Source organism: Hyla sarda, chromosome 6, assembly GCF_029499605.1.
Source record: "Hyla sarda isolate aHylSar1 chromosome 6, aHylSar1.hap1, whole genome shotgun sequence".
Taxonomy (NCBI): Eukaryota; Metazoa; Chordata; class Amphibia; order Anura; family Hylidae; genus Hyla; species Hyla sarda.
In genome coordinates this window covers 197,193,032-197,215,303 of record NC_079194.1, presented here as the reverse complement: position 1 = coordinate 197,215,303, position 22,272 = coordinate 197,193,032, and the positions used below count along the sequence as shown (strand labels likewise).

Genomic DNA, 22,272 nt, shown 5'->3' with positions numbered 1-22,272 from the left:
TCTCTTACAAACTTGTGCCCCCCGACTCACCTACACTGCAGATGGTGCCCATCCAAGTAGTGAGGCATGGGATCTAAGTGCACATCTGGGGTCTAGGTAGGGGGGGACAACATGCCAAGCAGCATGGGGACTGTTCAGATGGGACTTGCAGCCAGACACCACTAAACTTGGGGGGGTCCTAGGAGACCTTGGTAGTTAGGACTTGTCAGAGCACTAGTTAGGGCATGCCTGGCATCACATACTACAGGGGTAGGACATGTCACCCTTTCAGGCTAGACCTTGGGTCATGCTCATAGAAAGTGCAACCAAATCTCTTCTAGATCTTTGGAGGACATGTCAGCTAAATAACACTCTGGACATGTGATGTCTTTAGGTGGAGATGGCAGTTTCCATCTTCTAGACTAAACTGGGGACCAAATTACAGAGACATATACTAGACATGGGGTCGTTGTAGGATCACTTGCCAAACTATTTATCCTACAAGGGCATGTCACACCATATACATTAATCATTGTTTCCCAACCACGGTGCCTCCAGCTGTTGCAAAACGACAACTCCCAGCATGCCCGGACAGCCTTCGGCTGTCCGGGCATGCAGGGAGTTGTCGTTTTGCAACAGCTGGAGGCACCCTGGTTGGGAAACACTGACATAACTAGTTTAAGGTTTACACTGTACCACCTTTTTCTACACTTGCTCTTTACAACCTTTGTTCCCTCATCTCTATCATGGGCAAAGGTTATCTTCTTTATTTTCATGTGTAATTGTAATCTATTGTACTGTCCTCATCTCCTCTATCCACATGTCTTGGGTGGTGGACTATTTGAGGCTTGGCCATACATAGGACTTGTATATTCTATTCTATGTATATTTTTCCCACCCGGAATTGTTTACATTCTACTTGTTTATAAATAACCCAATATATATGTTATAGATATGATTTGTTTCAAAAGACTAAAACGCGTGACTGCATGGTGGAATGTTATCTCCATTGATGCGTAGGATCTTCCATGGTCCTTCACACCATCTCAATAGTAGAATCATTTGGTCACTATGACCCAGTCATCCTATGTATGGCCAACTTTTTCGACCAACTTTTGTTAGTAAAATCATCCTCTTCCGAAGCTGCCTCAGGTTCTTTCTACCTATACCCCTTCCTTCTTCTGTAACTTAGGAGTAGTAGTGAACACTTTCACACCCTTTAACCCATCGTATTCATTTTCCATGTTCCATAGTGTATCCAAACTATTTCTATGTGCTTTTATTATGTTTGTTCCCCCTTGTATATTCTTTAGCATGCAGAAAAGTTTATTCCTTCATTTCAGTATACGGTTCATACAATCGCATGTTATATTTCTTCGCTCCTTGGTGCACAAAGTGATATGGGGAAGTTATAATCCATTACTCCCATGTTTAAATACTACAAGGAAGGGGGCTACACCTTGGTTTTGGTTTTCTCAGTACGGTAACCTTGGCAGCCCCCACTATATATATATATATATATATATATATATATATATATATATGTATATATATATATATATATTTAATAAAAATAGAAATATATATATACATTAAATTCATATGAAAACATATATATGTATACATTAAGTAAAAAAATATATAATATATACATGAAATAAAATAAAAAATAATATATATATATATATATATATAATTAATATGAAAAAAAAATATATATACATTAAATAAAAAAAATATATAAATATTAATATTATATATATATATATATATATATATATACATTAAATTTATATATATATACATGAAATAAAATAAAAATAATATATATATTTATATATATGAAATTAACATGAAAAAAAAATATATATATATATATACATTAAATACAAAAAAAAAATATATATATATATATATATACATTAAATTAATATATATATATATATGTATATATATATATATATATATATATATATATATATATATATGGCACTGTAGTTTTTTTTTTTATACCAGTGTTATATTGCTGCTTTATAGTTATATGCTTTATGTAGTTGTGATAAAGGTTATGGGGTTGTTTGGAGTAATGTGATGTAATATGGGAGATATGGAGGTTGCATGAACTTTTCTATGATCACTTTGCTCCCCATGCTTGCCTTGCACCCATGTAAGCCCAATGCACTCATATGAAGACTGCACTTTAAAATTTATCATCCACTTTATGCTTCCTATTTGTTTTGTTTTTAAGGTCATGAGTTTATGAGCTTGCTGTGTCAAAGCCAGAGAGAAAACAGAGAATTGTTGCCATCCCGAGTTCTTCATATGAGCTTGCAATAAAAAACAAAAAAAATGTGAATTTTTAGACTATTTCGCAGAATTTTGAGAGTTGCTGAACTAAAACAAAAATATGTAAGAGGAGATGATGATGATATAAAGCAACCTGCCAAAATGAAGCCTGCATCAAACTCCATATGACTTTATGGCCCAACATGAATGAGACTGGCCCGCCATTAAAATCCCATACTCATCTCATGCATTACGCTTGCTGTTGTGTCTTGGCAACAAAGAACTGTAATTGTTATAAGACTTTATGGAAAAGAGACATTATATTAATAAGAAGGCCCTGCATGCTGGACATGTATGGTATAATTATTATTTTTGTTTGTTTGTTTTTATTTTTTATTTTTTGCTTGGAAAAATGGACTTCTGGAAAATATGGCATGACATTCATTTTTTTTATGTGTTCTTCATCACTTTTTTGAGTTGCAAACAAAAAAGTGCAACCTAGTTCCCCCTTTGAATAAAGTTTGCATCCGCTATAAAACAAAAACTGCTTTTCAGAAATATGCAAAACGTCAATTTTATTATTATTTTATTATTATTTGAATGCACTGATTGCTTTCCTTCCAAGGTGACAGAATGGAATTTATGTGGCAGAATTAAGAATGATAAAAAAAAAAAAGAGAGAGAGAGATGTATTATAGAAGTAACTTGTCTTGGGACTAAATGCTGTGAGCTATTGACAGTCGAAAACAAATTTATTTTGTAAAAATAAGGCAAAACGAAAAAAAAAAAAACACCCTTTTTGCATTTGTTTTCTATCAAATGTGGAATGCTATGGGTTTGTAGTACATATTGTTCCTTTATTTTGTCAATTGCCCAGTTACATTGTATCCTTCAGATTTAGGAATGTCTTAGATTCATTGGAACGAGTTAGATCCGTTTTAGGTATAGAACATTTTTTTTTTTAATGAATGATGCACTAAGTTGCACTGAGATATTTTTTCAACGCATGTGCTTGCAACTTATATATAAGTTGGGTATATGTTAAACCCATGCTTTACCACTGACTGTATTAGAAAACCAAAGTATTAAAGGGGTTTGTAACCTTATGTATTTAAGGGGTATTTTCCATTAAAACAAAAAAAAAAAATGTTAATTTCTTTTTTATTTATCTTATTTTTATTTTCTCAGAATTGAAGTATTTGGGACTGAATTGCACTAAGATATAACCTGCAAGCATATAATTCAAATGCAAAACTGTTTAGAACGCTAATACAAAATGTATGCAGTTATAAACAAGGAGAAAACGGCATTACTGCACAGTTTAAAAACAATGCAGTTTTTCTTTTTATTTTTTTAATTTACAGTATAATATTGTGGTGCAGAACTGGATTTTCTGTAGCTTCACAAATTCCACAAGTCTTAAAGGCAATAACCAAGAAAGAAAGAAATATTATTATTATTATCAGGGACTGATAACATGTCTTTTACAAATAGTTACCATCATAGATTTTAAATATGTGTCAGCTATTATGTTATTTTTTTTTTCCTATCTATATTTTGCTGTGCAAAATTGTTTTATATTTTGAGTTACTAACGACGTGTTGTATTTTGTGCTCTGTCATTTCACTTCTATGGTCATATCAAAAGGAAAAAAAAATTATCTACCATAATAAACTGCAGTTTTTGATTCTGTATGGGTCTTGGATGTATGTTTTCTATAGGAGGTTGGTTGTAAATGTAGCAGGTAAAACAAAGCCATATTTACAATGGTGACTATTATAATCTATGCGGCTGGCTAGGTAGAATCCGTTATAGTTAGGTTTGGAAATCATATTATATATATATATAAATTTAGTTATTTATTTTTGAATTTCTTAAATATCCTCCAACTCATTTGTGTCTTGCTGTTCAGGAATGGTGTGCCACTCTCTGGCCACTTTCCTGACCTGGTCAGATAGCCCTGGTGTTTCCCTGTACTATACAATCAATTAAAAAAAAAATTTGTAAATTAAATGTATTTATTTAAAAAAAATAATAATAATCCTCTTGCGGGCCAAGCGCGCTGTGCCTCTAGTGTAGCTGGCAATTGTGTTAGTGATAGAATATTCAGTGACAATCTCGCAGCCTCTAATTGCAATAGTAATTAGTGTCATGATCGCCTGTCAATCTCCTGACGTAGCAGATCTTACCGGAGAATCATTTGGATTCCACGTTATTATTCTAGGATGTCCATGTCCAGTGTATTAGATCATTTTATATCATCACCCTAGAACCCCCAGTGTTTGTAAACCAGACGCCATTGGTCCTGGAATGATCCAAGAGCCAATGCCCTTTTGCACTTGACCCTTTGTAGTAGAGCGTTGTTTGGATAATGATTGCAGATCCATATTCTAGTTAATTTAGGTTCATATTCTAGTAAATCTTTAGTGGAAGGATAAACAGAGATGGGGGCTTTGGAGACATCTGTTCAGTGGATAGGACAGAACACTGAGAAATGTTTTCCCATATTATTGTTAGAAACATGCTGGCCCCTTTCAGCCTACTAATATGGAGAAGCAAGGGTTAAATGTTATAGTGTAGCTTTTTCTGCTCCTGGTCGGTGACATTTCTGATGTCCATACATAGAAGGGTAATGTAGGTATCCTGTTTTGCTGCAATAAAAGAAAGACGGCATTAACCCCTAAGTTACCACAGCAGAAGCAGTCGCCCTATACTGTTACCCGATGAGATTTATAAATGTAATATCAGTTATATATGTAAATTCTTCTATATTGAGAGTAAGATCATGTCTCTTGACATCTGTCTCCTCATCCCACAAGCTGTGTTTGAGTTTCCTCCACTGCAGTTTCTTATCTTAAGTACATGCAATTGTTAAATATCTTCCTTCCTCTAGTTGGTCTTACTTTTTAACCCTTCAGAAGTTCTTTGAAATAAGCAAAATACATATGTGGGTGCTTTGCTGCTTGTAGACGTATACACAATTGTACGATTGTATAGGTGTACTGTGTATAGCATCGAGATAGCTTACTCTGGATAGTATACACAAAGCATATGGTGGCATTTGGCATTATGATGTTGTAATGTTTCATTGTCATTGAGGATTCAGATTGCAGACTGTAGCAACTGAGATATAAGTCTATAGGGGGGCTTACCTAGAATGAACCTATTCAGTGTCCTTATACCAGTTGTGTTATATGGGAGGTGTGTATATATATATATATATATATATATATATATATATATATTGGGCTGTATATCTTGATGTGTTTTGCATAGGGCTTCAGAAAGTCATTATAGCACTTATGATGCAGACCCAAAGAGTTAACAGACAACAAATTCCACCCTGCTACATCTGCATATGTTATGAAATCCTTATAGATTTTTGCTACAGTTTTCAATCACACAATGCTACTTAGTGATGTCCCAACAGAGGACATGTCCTCAATGACAAAAGGGAGACGCTTAGTGTCATATGTAATGGCACACCATGTGTAATTCAGAAGTTCATATTACCGTCTGAATAGCCATACGGCAGATATGGGATCGATATGTTTTTGCGTATTATGTTGTAAATATCGTAACACATTTCCTGCCTTCTGCATTGTCACCTTGCTATTGCAGGTGTCCTAAGTTGTGGAGGGTAGAACAGTGTGGAATGGTTTTATCGTCACCGGTGATACTACCTATCGGTGATAGACACTAATTACATTTCACAGTTTTCCTAGCAAGCAATTAATACGTGACCCTTCCTAATGGTATGAAATCATTTAACTGTTTCCTGCTGTGCCGTAATAGTGTGGTGGCTGCGGTGTCTCCTTAGGGCCTTGTATTAGGGTACACTCAAAAGCGGCAGAATTGTCTATGGTTCAAAACTAGCGCATTCATGTGAATGAGGTTACTGTGACGAGCACATTGTCTTCTACCACAAATCTGCTGTGTGTGAATAGCCCCTTAGGGTTCCAGCTATGACTTTAGTGAGCTATTCTGATCAGGCAGGTGTAACAACAAGTCATATTCACGTGCGCACACACATATAGATGTGCGTATTGGTTTAACATAAACACTAGCACGCCTTTCGAAAATATCCTGCAAGACATCTGCTACTTACCACAGTATTTTGTCTGTAGCGTTTTAGCCTTTGATGTCAAATCATTCATAATATTTGAGAAATATATCCTTGAACGCAAATGCAGTATCAGATATTCCCCGCTTCCTGTACTGAGTTGGTAAATTATGTATAGGGTGCATTAGAATGATCTTTTCAGATGCCACAGATTGCTATGCTCTAAGTAAAGCGCCATTCGAAAGGAAATCCTTATAAAATAACTTAAAAGTTGTTAATTTTAACTCGTATTAAACAACACCTGCAGAGAAGGCCTGGAGAGCGTCCAAGATTATGCCACAGAAATAACATTTCTTATTTATTTTGTGCAAATAGACATATTTCTGAACACCAGGCAACTGCTCGGAAACAGTTTCGCACATTAAGGCAAAAGAAATAAATAAAAAAAGAAGAAAGAAAAGTGAACAGTTTTTTGTTTCTCTTGTAACTTTCTCTTTTTCTAAAGCAAAAAGAAAATCTAACTTTTACCATAATCCGACCAACACTATTATGTTTTATTTTTTTTGTATCCCTATTTTATTCATTTCTTAATTTTTTGGCATTTTATCTATTAATAATATAAGTGAATTATTTACTCATGCGCAAAAACGTGTTTTATTTAGCAATCTACGGAACGCTAAAAAGTTTTTTTATTTGTTGTAAATAAATTATTTGTCTCCCCCCATAAAATAAAAAACATCGTAGTGTAAAAAGAGATGAATATATTTTCCAGTATAAACCTGTTAATAGGAGTCGTAAATTAATTCAGTATTTATTTTATACTAGGAAGTAGCTGGCAAGCTCTCCACGATCCAGAGATTAATGTTAGCCAGATGACATGGAACGTGCAGAGAGATATGTAGCTGCCGAATCAGCCAGTCAGGTTGTTTAAAGGGGTACTCCAGCCCTAAGACATCTTATCCTCTATCCAAAGGATAGGGGATAAGATGCCTTATGGGACCCCCGCAATCTTTCATGCAGCACCCCGCGATCATCAGCCTCCGGAGCTAACATCGCTTCGGGTCTGATGAATCACGATCACAGGGCCGGAGTGTGGTGTTGTCACGGCTCCGCCCTGTGTGACATCATGCTCCGCCCCCTCAATGCAAGCATATGGGAGGGAGCGTGACAGCGGGGTACTGCATGAAAGATTGCAGGGGTCCCCAGCAGTGGGACCCCTGCGATCAGGCATCTTATCCCCTATCCTTTGTATATGGGATTAGATGTCTTAGGGTCGGAGTACCCCTTTAATGCTTCATTCAATACAAAATTCCCTCTCATCCTTTGTCTGATACACATATAGGTAGAGTTATTTCCCTTTTGTGTATAATTACTCTTATAAATCCATTAGAAAAATTGATAAGCAAATACATACAGCCACGTAGCCCCGGCCCCTGATAAGGAGCTCTCATTTATATAAGTTACATTGTATGTGCGGCCTAGAGATTTACAACAAGTGCTCCTCTTATCAAATGTAAATAATAGCTGGTGTTATATCATAGCGGAGGGCAATAAGAATACATACACTCAGGCGAACCCTTATCTACTACATTATAGAAAAAAAAACGTCCACATTGTACCTTCAATGCAAAACCAACATTAAAAGACTGGTGCAGCATTCAGTGTGGTATGTCGGTTTATTATAACAAGCTACAGCATTTTTTAGGGAACCCAAGTAAGTTATTATTATTATTAATATTATTTATCGCTGAATGCCATTTTTATTTGATACCACTACTGTTCAGAAAGGGCCATTACTTGACTGCTAGAACAAATTACGTGTTATTATGTTGAGTTTTGTCAGGTCAAGGCACAAAGGCAAGTCAGTGTTAATATTTGTTTAAATAGTTATTTCCGTATTATTTATTAATTAATTTATTTTTGTATGTATTCATTTTTGTATTTTGAATATCTCCTACCACATTCATTTTTGAAAACCCAGGATCAGGAAATTGAGGTATCTTGGTGTGCTGGCCTACAACATTGGCTGGGCCATGAACCTGCTTAAACTTCCTATATGAAAAGTCTATAGTTCACCTTGGACCTTTATGAGAAGGTTGAGGAAGAATGTAAGAAACAATGAACATACATCATCCTTTTACTTTTGCCTGTGCCGGTGCCAATAGTCCAAACCACTACCTCCTTTGCTAGGTCATGCCTTTTACGGTAGAATGTTTTTCCGTTTTACTATTTTCTTAGTACGCACTAGAGCCGTTTATAGTAGATTATTTCTCCGTCTTATTATTCTCTTAGTACTTTTGTACATTTTTGTATTTTTACTATATTTCATCATATTGAGCCCCAGAAACCCAGCGTAGGATAAGGACATCGGGGTAGCTCACTGATCTACATAATGACTGGGCCATAAACACACTTTAACTTACTATATCAAGATTTTACAGTTTGCATTGGACCTTTAAAAAGACTGCGAAAGAATCAGAAACTATGAGCGAACGGTGTTCCTCTGCTTTTGCCAGTGTGTATCAAGTGTCCACAGCACAAGCTTTTTAATGCATTACTCGATGATTCTTTAGAGAAGTTAGAAGGCTACCATGTTTAAACTGGATTTGTAATATTGAACTGATATTTTTTTATGTTACATCCACCCCTTTAAAAAATATTGGCTTCGTGGCTTCACCCCTTCCGTGTTTTTCATTGATGAAACTAGATATACCAATGTGGTAGAGACATAGCAGAGCTGAGTGTGATACTTGACATAGATCTTTGTATACGATATGTGATCTCACAATATGCAACCATTACCATTCTAGATATTCTGCATTTAAATCTAGTTAAAGCAACATCACAGAGTTAAGGAACATCAAAAATATAAATATTTTTTATTTATTTTTTTTAGTTTTTTTTTAAATGGCATTAAACAGACTTATATGTGCATGGTTTTAATTTTACTAGGCGTTCTCTTCAAGATACTTCTAGTATGTATTCATCCCTTGAGTGCGATTTTAATCTTAAAAGGAAATGGGGGTTAACACTGCACCCTGGCATTAGGCCTAGACTATACCTTAGAGAGGGACCACATAGCTCTATCTTAATCAGTAAATCACATTTCCTTTTAGTCTATGGCTGTTGACAGTGTATGGGGATATATATATATATATATATATATATATATATATATATTGCAGGCAGATGAGTCAAGTTGCAGAACTAGAAAATGCATGTGAGCTTTAATGCACAAAAAAGGCAACATGGGGCGATATGGGGGAAGGGGGGTCATGGCTGATCATATAGGGGAGAAAGGCTAATTTACAGTAAACTGGACGTAAGCAGAATTTAGCATATAATGAGATTTTCAGCAGGCAGGTCTACAAGGTGTTTTCCCCTGTTTAAAGATTCAATACACTTTCTTTGGATTATATCCTCACTGTCAGGCTGGCAGTTTTAGTAGGCTTGGCAAGGTCACGCTGTCACACACTAAAGAGCACATATGTTTCTTCATAATTATTCATCTGCAGACAACTTTCTCTTATAATTTAAAAAAGGAGAAGCGGCATTTACCCCTGCTCTCCTGCTTAGAGGTGGAACTGGCTATTTTATTTTTATTTGATTTATTTATTTAATTTTTTTTTTTTGCTACCAATTTAAATGTACCTGCAATAGCCTTTTTACTTTGCATTATATATCCTTGTAAAATTTAATTGCGCTGATGTTTTATGTATGGGGCGCGGATAGTTGAAGCACGTTAGTTCTTTAACAGGAAATTTACTTTTATTGTGATGTGATAATAAAAGTAACGGAGAAGGTTACCGCAATTTAGAATTGTATCACTTACGTTCTTAAAAGAAGAAAAATAAATAAATAATGCAAAGATTAAAATATAAAGGCAATGGGTTGGGGGGGGGGGGGGGGGCACACTAACACCAAATAAAAATCTTTATAACACACACACATATATATATATATATATATATATATATATATATATATATATATATATACATACACAGTCAAATAAGTAGAATGGCTGGACTACGTGAATTTTTTTCCCATTAAATTCTGTTTTCCTTTTAGAAAGTTTATTGGTATACAAAATGAAGAACAAGCGTATTAACCTTTTAGTGTGTAGTATACCGTACTTTATATTTTATACCCCAGTGGAGGTGAACTGTTTAAACTATATATATATATATATATATATATATATATATATATATATATATATATATAATGCTTTAAAAAAAAAATATATATATATATATATATGTTTAAATATTATTTTCCCTTTATTGTTATCAACAATACCCAGTGAAAACCCTTAACGCTTAAAAACATTTTATATATTTTTTGTATTTCATGCTTAAACTAGGACTCTAGACATCAGTATTGAGTATATATGGATACGTTTAATTACAATGACATTATAGTTATACAATGACATTATAGTTATACCTATAGGTGAACCTGTCCTAGGTATGGATGAAGTTGATAGAAGATACAATAGTTAGCATTTTTTTTTTTTTACTTTATTAAATAGAAAGTAGCTAGTACTAGTAGATTTGTTGCTGAAATTTCCACCAAAATGGAGTGGTTTTTTTACCAAGCACGTGTCCTATTCAGAAAAACCAGACCTGCCACACGTGGATATTTAAGAATAATATAAAAAAAAAAAAAAAAAAAAAAACTATAATGTTTTTTATTTGCTGTTTTCAAATTATCAATTTTTTTTAATAAAAAGCTTTTCTTACTAAACCAAAGTTAGCCTTATTATTATTATTATTTATTTATTATTATTATAATTTTTTTTTCTTTGCATAAAAGATGTCTTCATTGCAAAACTACCTCTAGCTGCAGTTCATCCTGATAAGTTGGGACACTGGAGATTTTTTTTCTCAATATTTTGCTGTTGAATTTGCCTATCATCTTTTTTAATTCTAGTAATAATTTTTAAAATAATTATAATACAATTCCTTTAGTTTGCCAAAAAAAAAAAGACATTTGGTAGAATTGGCAGGTGAACAGCTAGAATAGCTATAGACTCCTTTGGAGGAGCTGAATTTAAGGTTGTGAGATCACAATATTTTGATCCGGTAATCTGGAAATACCGTGTATCTATCTAGATGAGTATTTCCCAACCAGTGTGTCTCCAGCTATTGCAAAACTACAACTCCCAGTACGCCCGGACAGCCTTCGGCTGTCCGGGCATGCTGGGAGTTGCAGTTTTGCAACTGCTGGACACACTTTGGTTGAGATTAGATTATTGGAATTTTTAATTCTTCCTATGATTTATTTTCCAAAATTCTCCGACTCGCTTGACTTCAAAATTCTTGCCAAGTGTCTCTACCGTTGATATGTTTCCTATGAGATTTGCAAGTCTGCCCCCAGGTAGCTGATCCATAGCTCTCCAATGAACGCAGCCTATTACAGTTACACCTAGTCCGGAGGTAGCAATGTCATTCTGCCGAGGCATAGACCTGGATGTTCTCCCATTTAACCCTTCAGTTCCTGCTGCCTTGAAGGCCTCACTGGCAGCGAAAAAACGCAACCATAAAATGAGGAGAAGGTCTATGATGACTTCTTAATTAAATGCCTGATGCTAACTAGCTTCGGTTGGGGAATAGCTACTCTCATGAGGAACGTTGCGAGGAAATAACATCTTCCAGAGAGTGTAAGCGTGTTTGGATAGGATGGTAAGGTAATCGTCTCTATTCAGTCTTTCACACCACCTATTTGCTTTTCTCCCCCTAAAGGCCTGTAATCTGATTCAGTATATAATGAAGTTGCCGTATTGTACAACATTGCAGCATCTAGCTAAGATCGAGCTGATGCAAGTCTATCTCGGATCAGGATGCTTGAAAGAATTTGAGGTGGACAGTGAAGACATCTGGAATGTTCAACATCAAAAAACATATTTTATAGTGGCTCCATGGAGTGGTTTTACAGTAAATATCAAAAATGTATAGGGGGTCCCCAATTTTCACTATTATTATTTATTATTATTAATAATTTTATTTAATATTGTATTTAAAAAAATTTTTTTTTGGAATGGCCTTCTGATTATAAAATGACCATCTGAAAGGGATACCCAGCAATGTTCCGTTTTCCTGCAGCACTGCCACAGGGGAAATAAAGCATTTTACAGCCCTCAATAATATTAGCGGGCTATAAAATATGAATTTTAGGTCCTACAGAGTGAGATTGCATTTTTGTAACAGATTTGTAAATGACTTCTATTAAAAAATCTTAATCCTTCCAATAATTATCAGCTGCTGAAGTTGAGTTGTTCTTTTCTGTCTGGCAACTGTGCTCTCTGCTGATATCTCTGCTTGTGTCGGGAACTGCTGAGAGGTTTGCTGTGGGGATTTACTTCTACTCTGGACAGTTCCCGAGACAGGTGTCATCAGAGAGCACTAAGACAGAAAAGAACAACTCAACTTCAGCAGCTCATAAGTACTGAAAGGATTAAGATTCTTTAATTTAATTTACTAATCTGTTTAACTTTCTGGATCCAGTTGATATATAAAAAAAGTTTTTTCCTGGACAACCCCTTTAAGATGGTAACAATAGAGGTGCTATCCATTATTTGGTGATAACAAGGGGTGGTTGGCCTATTTGCTTAGTATCTGCCATTAAGGTATCCAGAAACTTTATTGGAACTTCAGTGTGACTAGCTGACTGTCTAAAGTGTATGGGGGGAGGGGTTCTGACTTTCTCCAATGATAATATCAAGAAAGTTGGATTTCAACTGCTAGCTAGCCTGTTGGTACAGGTGTGTAGTGCGGGTGACACCGATAATAACCATACATACTTTGTCCCGCTATCTTGCTCCATCTCTTCCAGCTGCTGGCCTGAGGCATGGGCAGAGCTTCCTAATGTCACTGCTGCTGTTTTTCTGCTGGTCCCTGCTGTTAGCAGGCCTAGGGAAACAGCAGAGGTGATGTCAGGAACCTCCCCCCATGCCCCAATCCCGCTGCTGGAACGGGACATATGGAGCAAGATAGCAAAGCCACAGATCGGGGACAGGTAGATATGGTTATCTTCTGTGTCACCTGCACTGCACGCCTGTACCAACAGGTTAGTGTGGTGACACTGATGACAGTTTTCCCTAAGAACTCACAAAGCTTCAACCATGTCAAATGTTCATGTTTATAAGTAGATCTGGAGATATTACTGTTGGTAACTATGGAAGGTGTATGACCACCTTACATTTCTTCAGGATTATTCTCCAGTTGCATTGAGCACATTTCAACTGGTTGGCGAGATTGGTAAGAAGACAACAGCCACTTAGTTGGGTAGTTTTCTACCCAACTATGATATTTTTGTAATGCCCATGGAAAAATTTTGGTCAGCAATGATAATAAATGAAAAGAAATAAAGACACCAGGTTCCTATACAAAAGTGGTGGCTGAATTAGTCCTCAAAATCTACCTCCTGTGCATGTTTTTCTTTTTTACAACCATCGTAATAGTAATTGTGGTGGCTATGACCTATGACCCTATTCTCAGTTTTTTTTTTTTTATAATTATACAAACTCCAGTTAAGAGATCACAGGGGTCTGATACATTGAACAGATGTCAATCCAGATTTATGTGGCAGCCAAAGCAGCTGGTCAGTCATCTCTGCTAACAACTATTCACCACAATATATATACAGTCACGATAATAACATTTCTGCCTTATGGTTGACTTGTCTAGAAAGTAATTCAGCTGAAACTTACAGGTGAAGCAGAGCTTGATATAGTAAAGCTGTGTTTGTCATTTGGAAGCACATGTGGAATTTATTTAGGACCAGCATTTTATATGCCAGCCTTAACAGAGAACGCCATAGCACAAGATGTGCTATTTGTATTAGGAGCCACTGGCCACTTAATAAATCTGGCACATTGGTGACTGTCCAAACACCCACTATGAAATCTATGCCAGCTATAATCTATGCCAGTTTCTGGTGTAAATTGTAATGAATGTGCCAGGCTCCAGGAAGCCATGCCTCTATATGCCCAGCCCTGCCCACTTAAAAAGTGGTGGGTTTGGTATTAAAGTGCAAAAAGACTTTTGCAAGTCAGAAAAGTAACAAATACACTTAACAGAAATTAGCTTATTATTACTAAAGGGACAATTAATTGACAGATTCTGTACTGCAACATCGGCCAAATTTTTTTTTCTTTAATACTTTTTACCATTGGCATTAGGAGACAATCAACCATGTAAACATATTGTACAAATGACTAGGGGGGAGATTCATCAAAACCTGTGGAGAGGAAAAGTTGACCAGTTGCCCATAGCAACCAATCAGATTGCTTGTTTCATTCTTAAATGCCTGTGAAAAATGAAAGAAGAAATCTGATTGGTTGCTATGGGCAACTGGTCAACTTTGCCTCTCCACAGGTTTTGATAAATCTCCCCCTAGGTCTTTACCACACACAATCTGAGGATAGGTGTGGCGCCATTTTTTAAATAAGTTAGCTCTGTTTTCCTATTCTTTTATAACCCCTTTAATGACAGGTAGCTGACACTCTCAATTATCTCTATGTAATGTGATCTGATGATATAATGTGTAAAGTCTTAAACAGAACATACTGTATTAATCTTGTCTATTATGAATGCACTGACAGTTCTTAGTGACTTGTGATTTACTTGTAGTAAAATAATAATAATAATAATAATAACAACAAAAACAATGTGGGATAAGTACACTCTTTCCTCTTCCCTCTCTATCGCTCTCTCTCCTTCTCTCTCTCTCTCTCTTTCTTTCTCTCTCTTTCTCTTTTCTCTCTCTCTCTCTCTCTTTCTCTTTCTTTCTCTTTCCCTCTCTCCTTCCCTCTCTCATTCTTTCTCTCTCTCTATCGCTCTCCCTCCTTTTCTCTCTCTCTCTCTTTCCTACTCTCTCTTTCTTTCTCTCTTTCTTTTCGCTCTCTTTCTCTCTCCCTCTCTCCTTCCCTCTCTTTCTTTCTTTCTTTCTTTCTTTCTCTTTCTCTCTCTCTATCGCTCTCCCTCCTTTTCTCTCTCTCTTTTTCTTTCACTCTCCCTCTCTCTCTCTCTCTCTCTCTCTCTCTCTCTCTCTCCTATCCCTCTCTCTTTCTTCTGGCTCTCTCTTTCTCTATCTCTTTCTCTCTCCCTCTCTCCTTCCCTCTCTCTTTCTTTCTCTTTATCTCTCTCTTTATTGCCCTCCTTCCTTTTCTCTCTCTCTCCCTCTCTCTCTCTTTCTCTTTCCATCTGTCCTTCCCTTTCTCTCTCCTTCCCTTTCTCTCTCTCTCCTTCCCTTTCTCTCTCGTGCTCTCTCAATATCTCTTTTTCCCACTCTCCTTCCCGTTCTCTCCTCTCTCTCTCTCTCTCTCTCTCTCTCTCTCCCCCCTCTCTCCTTCCCTTTCTTTCTTTCTTTCTTTCTCTCTCTCTCTCTCTATCGCTCCCCCTCCTTTTCTCTCTCTCTTTTTCTTTCTCTCTCTCTCTCTCTCCCTCCCTTCCTCTGTCTTTCTCTCTCTTTCTTCTTGCTCTCTCTTTCTCTCTCTCTCGATCTCTTTCTCTCTCCCTCTCTCCTTCCCTCTCTTTCTTTCTTTCTCTTTATTTCTCTCTTTATCGCCCTCCTTCCTTTTCTCTCTCCCTCTCTTTCTCTCTCTTTCCCTCTCTCCTTCCCTTTCTCTCTCTCCTTCCCTTTCTCTCTCTCTCGCTCTCTCACTCTTTCCCTTTCTCTCTCTCTCTCTCTCTCTCTCTCTCTTTCTCTCTCTTCTCCCCTCTCTTTCTCTTTCTCTCTCCCTCTCTCCTTCCCCTCTCTCTCTTTCTCTCTTTTTCCCTCTCTCCTTCCCTTTCTCTCTCCTCCCCCTCTCCCCATCTCTCTTTCCCTCTCTCTCCTTCATTTTCTCTCTCTTTCCCTCTCTCTCCTTCCCTTTCTCTCTCTCTTTCTCTCCCTTTCCCTCTCTCCTTCTTTTTCTCTCTCTCTCTTTCTTTTCTTCTCTCTTTTTCTCTTCTCTCTCTCTTTCTCTTTTCTCTCTCTCTCACTTCCTCTCTTTTCCCCCTCTCTCTCTCTTTCTCTCTCTTTCTTTCCCTTCCTCTTTTTTTTCCTCCCTCCCTTTCAATCTCTTTAATTTCTCTCACTGATGTCTCTCCTATAAAATGCCTCCAATGGTTGCTTTCAGTGTAGTAGCCTATACTGGAAGGAACCATTGGCAGTATATTTCAGGAGAGACATGAGTGAGAGAATTTAGAAAGATTGGAAAAAAGAAAAGAGTGAGAGAGTTGTTACATGTAAAGGAATGTATACTGCATACATACAAATTTTCTGCTGGTTGCCTCTGTATGAAATAGCTAAAAAAAAAGACATTCTGATGTATATATATTCCCAGCAAAGGTCTAAAAGACACTCCTTAGACCTCTGTTAGGTGAGTGGGGCCTATAAGTATGTTAATCTGCTAGGAGAACGTACAGCAAACAGATGCCATAGCTGTAGTGTGAACACAGCCCTTCTCCCTCTCTCTACCTCCCATACCTCTCTTCCATCTATTTCTCTTGTCTCCTTTGCTTCTGTCTCTTTCCAACATCTGTTTCTCTCTTCATTTGTACCATCTCTCTATAACATCTCTCTATATCTCTCTTTACTCCTATCACATATATCAAATGGGTCCATAGACTCCTATGGACCAACAAATGCTAAAAGGAGTGTCTTACTGGCATCTGCTGTGCAGGTATATGTATTTTATCACTGTATACGTGATACTTTTTAAAAACTTTTTTATTAGAATGGCAGCCTAGGGACTAATGTCTACAACAAGGGTGGCCAATACGAGGTCTCTTGCCTGGTAGTATTGCAGTGATTTTGGAGAGGGGAGAGGTTAAGCATTTCAAGATTTCGAGATCTCCCCAATATTGTTGGAATTAGAGCTGAATAAATGGAGAAAGTAGACTCCTCGGGAGTCTTTGACGTCTAGTAAAGTGAGAGACAAACTGCAACTCTTCGTCAACCTAAGGATAACAGGAGCAAACTAGGATTTTTTTTGGACTCTATTCAGGTGTGAAAATTGAATAGCGTTTTTTTTTTCCCTCCCTCATGAAACTGAATGCATTAATAACAGGATGGATTCATCCCTGCCATGAAAGTAGAGGTCATATTGAGGAAAATGACACCGAATGTCTAAAAATGTCATCTACTTTAAGAGATCCTGGGCACTGGGCCAAGAGTAGCATTTAAGGCAGCCCTGAACGTATGCTCCAAAAATAACACGCGCTAGGATCTGGAGAGAGGAAATCTTGAAGTGATACCTTAAGGTAGAGATAGAAATCATTTGCAGCCTATAGTTTCTCCATAAACATATTCATATGGCTTTAGTTTAATCAGCCGGAGGTGTTGTGGTCTTAATCAGAATGCAGCTTAGGAAGGTGTACTCCCAATATACAAGGCTTGTTCAACACTTATAGTGAGCGACATAAAATCTGACCAGGAAGTGTCCATAGCATCTTTCTGTTCAAGAATGACCTGTCGAATCGACCCTATGTAGGTCCATACTATATCATAGCTCTACCAGGTATATGTGTTCAGCCTTTTTTCATTAAATAAGAGAGCATTGCAGATAACAAATAAATAAATAAACAAATAAATAAATAGATGTTCAATGCATCAAAATATTAACTAGTTCCCAGAGTGCACATGTGCACTCTGGGAACTAGTTAATGTTTTGATGCATTGAACATCTATTTATTTATTTGTTTTTTTATTTAATTATTTATTTATCTATTTACCTAAGATAGTTTCTGCATAAATGTATTTAGGAGCAGTAAATTAATTAGCATATTTCTATCCACACTTGCAGCAGAATAATAGTGATATTTATAAAACAAACCATAGCACATTATCCATCTATTTCTAAGGCAAACTCACAGGAAACAGCACAGTACCGGTAAACCATTGTTTATATTTCTACATAAATCTATCTGTCCATTCATCCCTCCAATTTCCTATAATTAGTATTGGTATTAGTATTATCAGTATTATTTATACATTATTGTTTTAATTATTCTTTGTATAATAAATGCTTCATTCTTTAGTTGTTTTCCTAGTAATGCATTTTATTATTTTATTAACATGTTACTTTATGCTTTGCTTCCATTTAGTTGATGAGATTACTCAGCAAACATGATGCGTAACGCTTATGGAAATTGTCCCTTGTGAAGTCTTGTATAACAGCAGTCAGGGCAAGCAGTGAACCAGTTAATGTAGACCTATTCCATGCACAGTGCGTTGTATAAATGTTTTATAATACAAGACAAGATACAATCAGTGTATTTAGTTGCTGTAAGTGTGAGATCTCTCTCTATCTAAAGTTGTGAATATTCATGAACTCTTGTTTCTTTTGATATATCCGCTCGCCCAGGTACACTCGGGAATCCTCCACATCGGTGATGTGAAAATCGTTGATGCCTGAAGTTCAAAAGGTACGTGTTCACTTTACATTCTGAGCCAGAAAAGAGGAATATGTAAGAAGGGCACCTAGTACATGTCTCTCAACAAATAGCTATTGAATGCACTAAAGTGTTAGTCCGAGTGAAGGATAGAAAAGGTTCACAAACAGGAACTCAAGAGATAAGGCAGGGGGGGGGGGGGTCATCACTAAGGCAAATATCAAAGGAACTTTCATATAGAAAACGGGCCCTATATGTTTGTATTTAAAGCTGTTTGTTTACAGCATTGTTTATATATTTAAATTTTAGGTGTAGTTTTTGGAACAAAAAGAAATATGAGCAGATCTGTTAGCAGCTCCTACTTCTATCTTTAGAATCCAGATCCAGATTTGGGCATCAGTTTGTGTCTTTTGTGTTTTTGGTGCTTTATTTTCCTCTAATTTGATGGAATGTTAGGGTAAAGAAGAGCCACATCTAAACCTCTTATAACTTAGTGGTTAAGAAAAAAATAAAATAAAAAAGGGCAATAAATTCTGAATGTACTCCTGGATTTATGTATTAAGTTATATGCATCCCTTTTTGGCACTATGCATATGGGTTCAAAAAGTGGAATAGGCCTATAGAGGTTTCTCAGGAGGTGGATGGATGGAGTTAAGATAGGAAGGAAAGAAGGAAGAAAAAAGAAAGAAAGGGAATGAAGGATTGCCCTGTTTACATTGCACGTGAGCCTTCTGTAGGAGCGTTTTTTTTTTTATTATTTGTATACAGAATATACATGGTCTTACATGCCCAGTGGGATGTCTTTAAAAAAAAAAAAAAATGCATGTTGTGCTGTTTTTTCACTCATTCCCCCTGTAAAGAATAGCATAGTCAAATATGCTATTGTTTAAAGCAAAAAAAGGTATGCTGATGCATATCAGCCTGGTGTATGTCCGAAGGACACACTTTTGGTGGATGCAGGGTGAATGGGGCCCAATGGATACATTCAGTAAATGTCTCAGGAGCAGTCCCGGTGCATATGTGGAAGGAAGGAATGAAAGTAGGAGGGGGGGGGGGGGAGGGAAGGAATTAATTTTTTAAGTCTAAAATCTTGAAGATTTTCTGTGAAGCAATTGACCCAAATTTGCCCTTTATTTCCATATTTAAATGAAATAACTGAATAAAACCCTCACCATGACATATTCATTTTAGTATGAAAGCTAATATACAAATTCAGCATAGCTGATTTTTTTATATATCTATTTCATTTTGGGATCATAGTAATTCGGTGAGTTACGATAAGTACATTAAGTTTAACTGCATATCCTCCAAACGTAGCCTTATATATGATAACACAATTGATGGATAGATAGATAGATAGATTATTGTGTACTTTTAATTGATTCATGTTAAGAACATGCAATACTTACCTATCATTTTATATTATATGTAATATATGTTCCAGGATCCAAAAGTTAATCCCATATTGGTTAATAATAAGGACTAATTTTGGTAGTATTGTATATGTATTCTGATCCTGTAAATGTACAGAAGAGCTGAGGCTGATATTTGTATAATCTGATTTGATTATCTGGATATCTATCTGATTAGAGCCAGTGTAAACCTGGCCTAAACGGCATCTGGGGGCCCTAAAGATTTTAATGAAGCTTATCTATAATGGAGTCATGTCCAATATACATTGAAGCTGATATATATTGGAACAAAAATGTGTACCTTGCCTTGTGATGAAGGATTCCAGGATGCGTGGATACACTTGCATTATATATATATATATATATATATATATATATATATATGTATATATGTATATATATATATATATATATATATATATATATATATATATATATATATATTGTCTGTGACATTTTAAGTGCTGTGTGTATATATATATATATATATATATATATATATATCAACTTTAATGCTACAAAATAAGTGATGCTGAAGTTTGATGTTATGCTATTGTGTTGGCTGTTTTGGCTGGTAGTTCTTCTGATGTGAAGATTATGGTTCAATTTGCTTCTTTGGGATTGTTATAGGTATAAACAAACAAACTATCAAGGCAAGCGTATAGCGATCAAAGTTAATATGAATTTTACTAAACAATAATGCACAAAAGGACATACATTTAAAAGTCATAAAAAAATGCTGAGAAGTAGATGGAGTATTTAGCAGAATTCTGCTGATGGAACCAACTAACAAGCTGATGCTACGCACATAGCATACATATGTAATACATACAGGTTAGTGATACAGATGACAGTACTAAGAAAGGACCATAGTGATTACAGTGTATAAATAACAAATAAATTTAGCAAAGTGCATCACTGACCTGTGTGTATTACATATGTATGCTATGTGCAGCGTTTTTTATGACTTTTAAATGTATGTCCTTTTGTGCATTTATGTTTAGTAAAATTCATGTTAACTTTGATTGCTATACGCTTGCCTTGATGGTTTGTTTGTTCATATTCCCTATGGCGTAGATCTGTTACATTAGGGACGCATGGTCAAATTTGGATTGTTATAGATATGTTTTCTTTTTTTTTTCCCCTCCTAATGTATTTAGTTACTTTTGACTGTGCAAGGTAAATTATTGGAATGCTATTTTCCAAAAGTACTGCGGGCTTAGTTGTTTACGGGCACCTTCAAATGTTAATTGACACTCCTGGCAAGAAAAGGTGCCCAAACACTTTCAAACCTTCGTCTCTGAGATATTTTTCCAGGCTTATCCATACCCGTGCATGTTTGGCTCTGCGGGGTATTTTTTTTGTGCAAGAAAAGGGTTTTGCAGTGGTCGCACTCTTAAACTCGACTGTTGTGAAGGCTGTGGGTGTGATACCCTGTACTCACTCCTTGGGAAAAGAGTTTTGAATGGATAGCAACCTAGACCTGTATTGAAATGCATAAATGTAATAATTGCAAATGAGCATATGAATCAGGTAGTGTAGCAACATATAGATGACCAAGCCCTTTATCTCGCTACAGACTGCATGTCTGTGTTTTGCTTCTTCTGCATCAAATGTTTGCAATGGCGTCAGCATCACAGAAGATCGACATGTTGAAATCTAACAACCTCGATTCTTCTTTCTCCATCTTCTGTCAGGGAAGATTGAGGACAGGTTAGATAGTCATCAAGCAGATTTGTCTCTAGTAGGTGTGAGCACCTATAGACTAACAGTGAAAAACCGAAAGACATATTTAACCCCTTAAGGACCAAGGGCGTACAGGTACGCCTTTGCTCCCTGGTACTTAAGGACCAAGGGCGTACCTGTACGCCCGTGGGAATTTCGGTCCCCGCCGCGCGCCGGGCGGGGATCGCGCCGGGGTGACTGCTGATATCTATCAGCAGGCACCCCGCGCAAATGCCCAGGGGGGTCATTAGACCCCCCCATGTCGGCGATCGGCGCAAATCGCAAGTGAATTCACACTTGCGATTTGCGCCGATTCCGGGTCATACGGGTCTATGGTGACCCGGTAACCCGGAATAGAAGGGGGATCGCGGGTGTCCTAGACACCCACGATCCCCCTGTAGCGATAGGAGTGAGGTGGCAGAGT

General features: G+C 36.6%; 1 protein-coding gene across 3 annotated transcripts in view; it reads left to right on the top strand.

Annotated features, from left to right (window-relative positions):
- MAF (MAF bZIP transcription factor) overlaps positions 1-22,272 on the top strand; it is a 74,252-nt gene that overhangs the window by 1,954 nt on the left and 50,026 nt on the right. For 2 of the 3 annotated variants that reach the window (XM_056526132.1, XM_056526133.1), the window contains exon 2: positions 18,684-18,744. In XM_056526132.1, coding sequence (XP_056382107.1) covers positions 18,684-18,717 — 34 coding nt within the window. In that variant the 3' untranslated portion in view covers positions 18,718-18,744. Of the gene's footprint in view, positions 1-2,227; positions 3,958-18,683; positions 18,745-22,272 lie in introns of those variants that run through there. The other variant, XM_056526134.1, reaches the window with a different exon arrangement.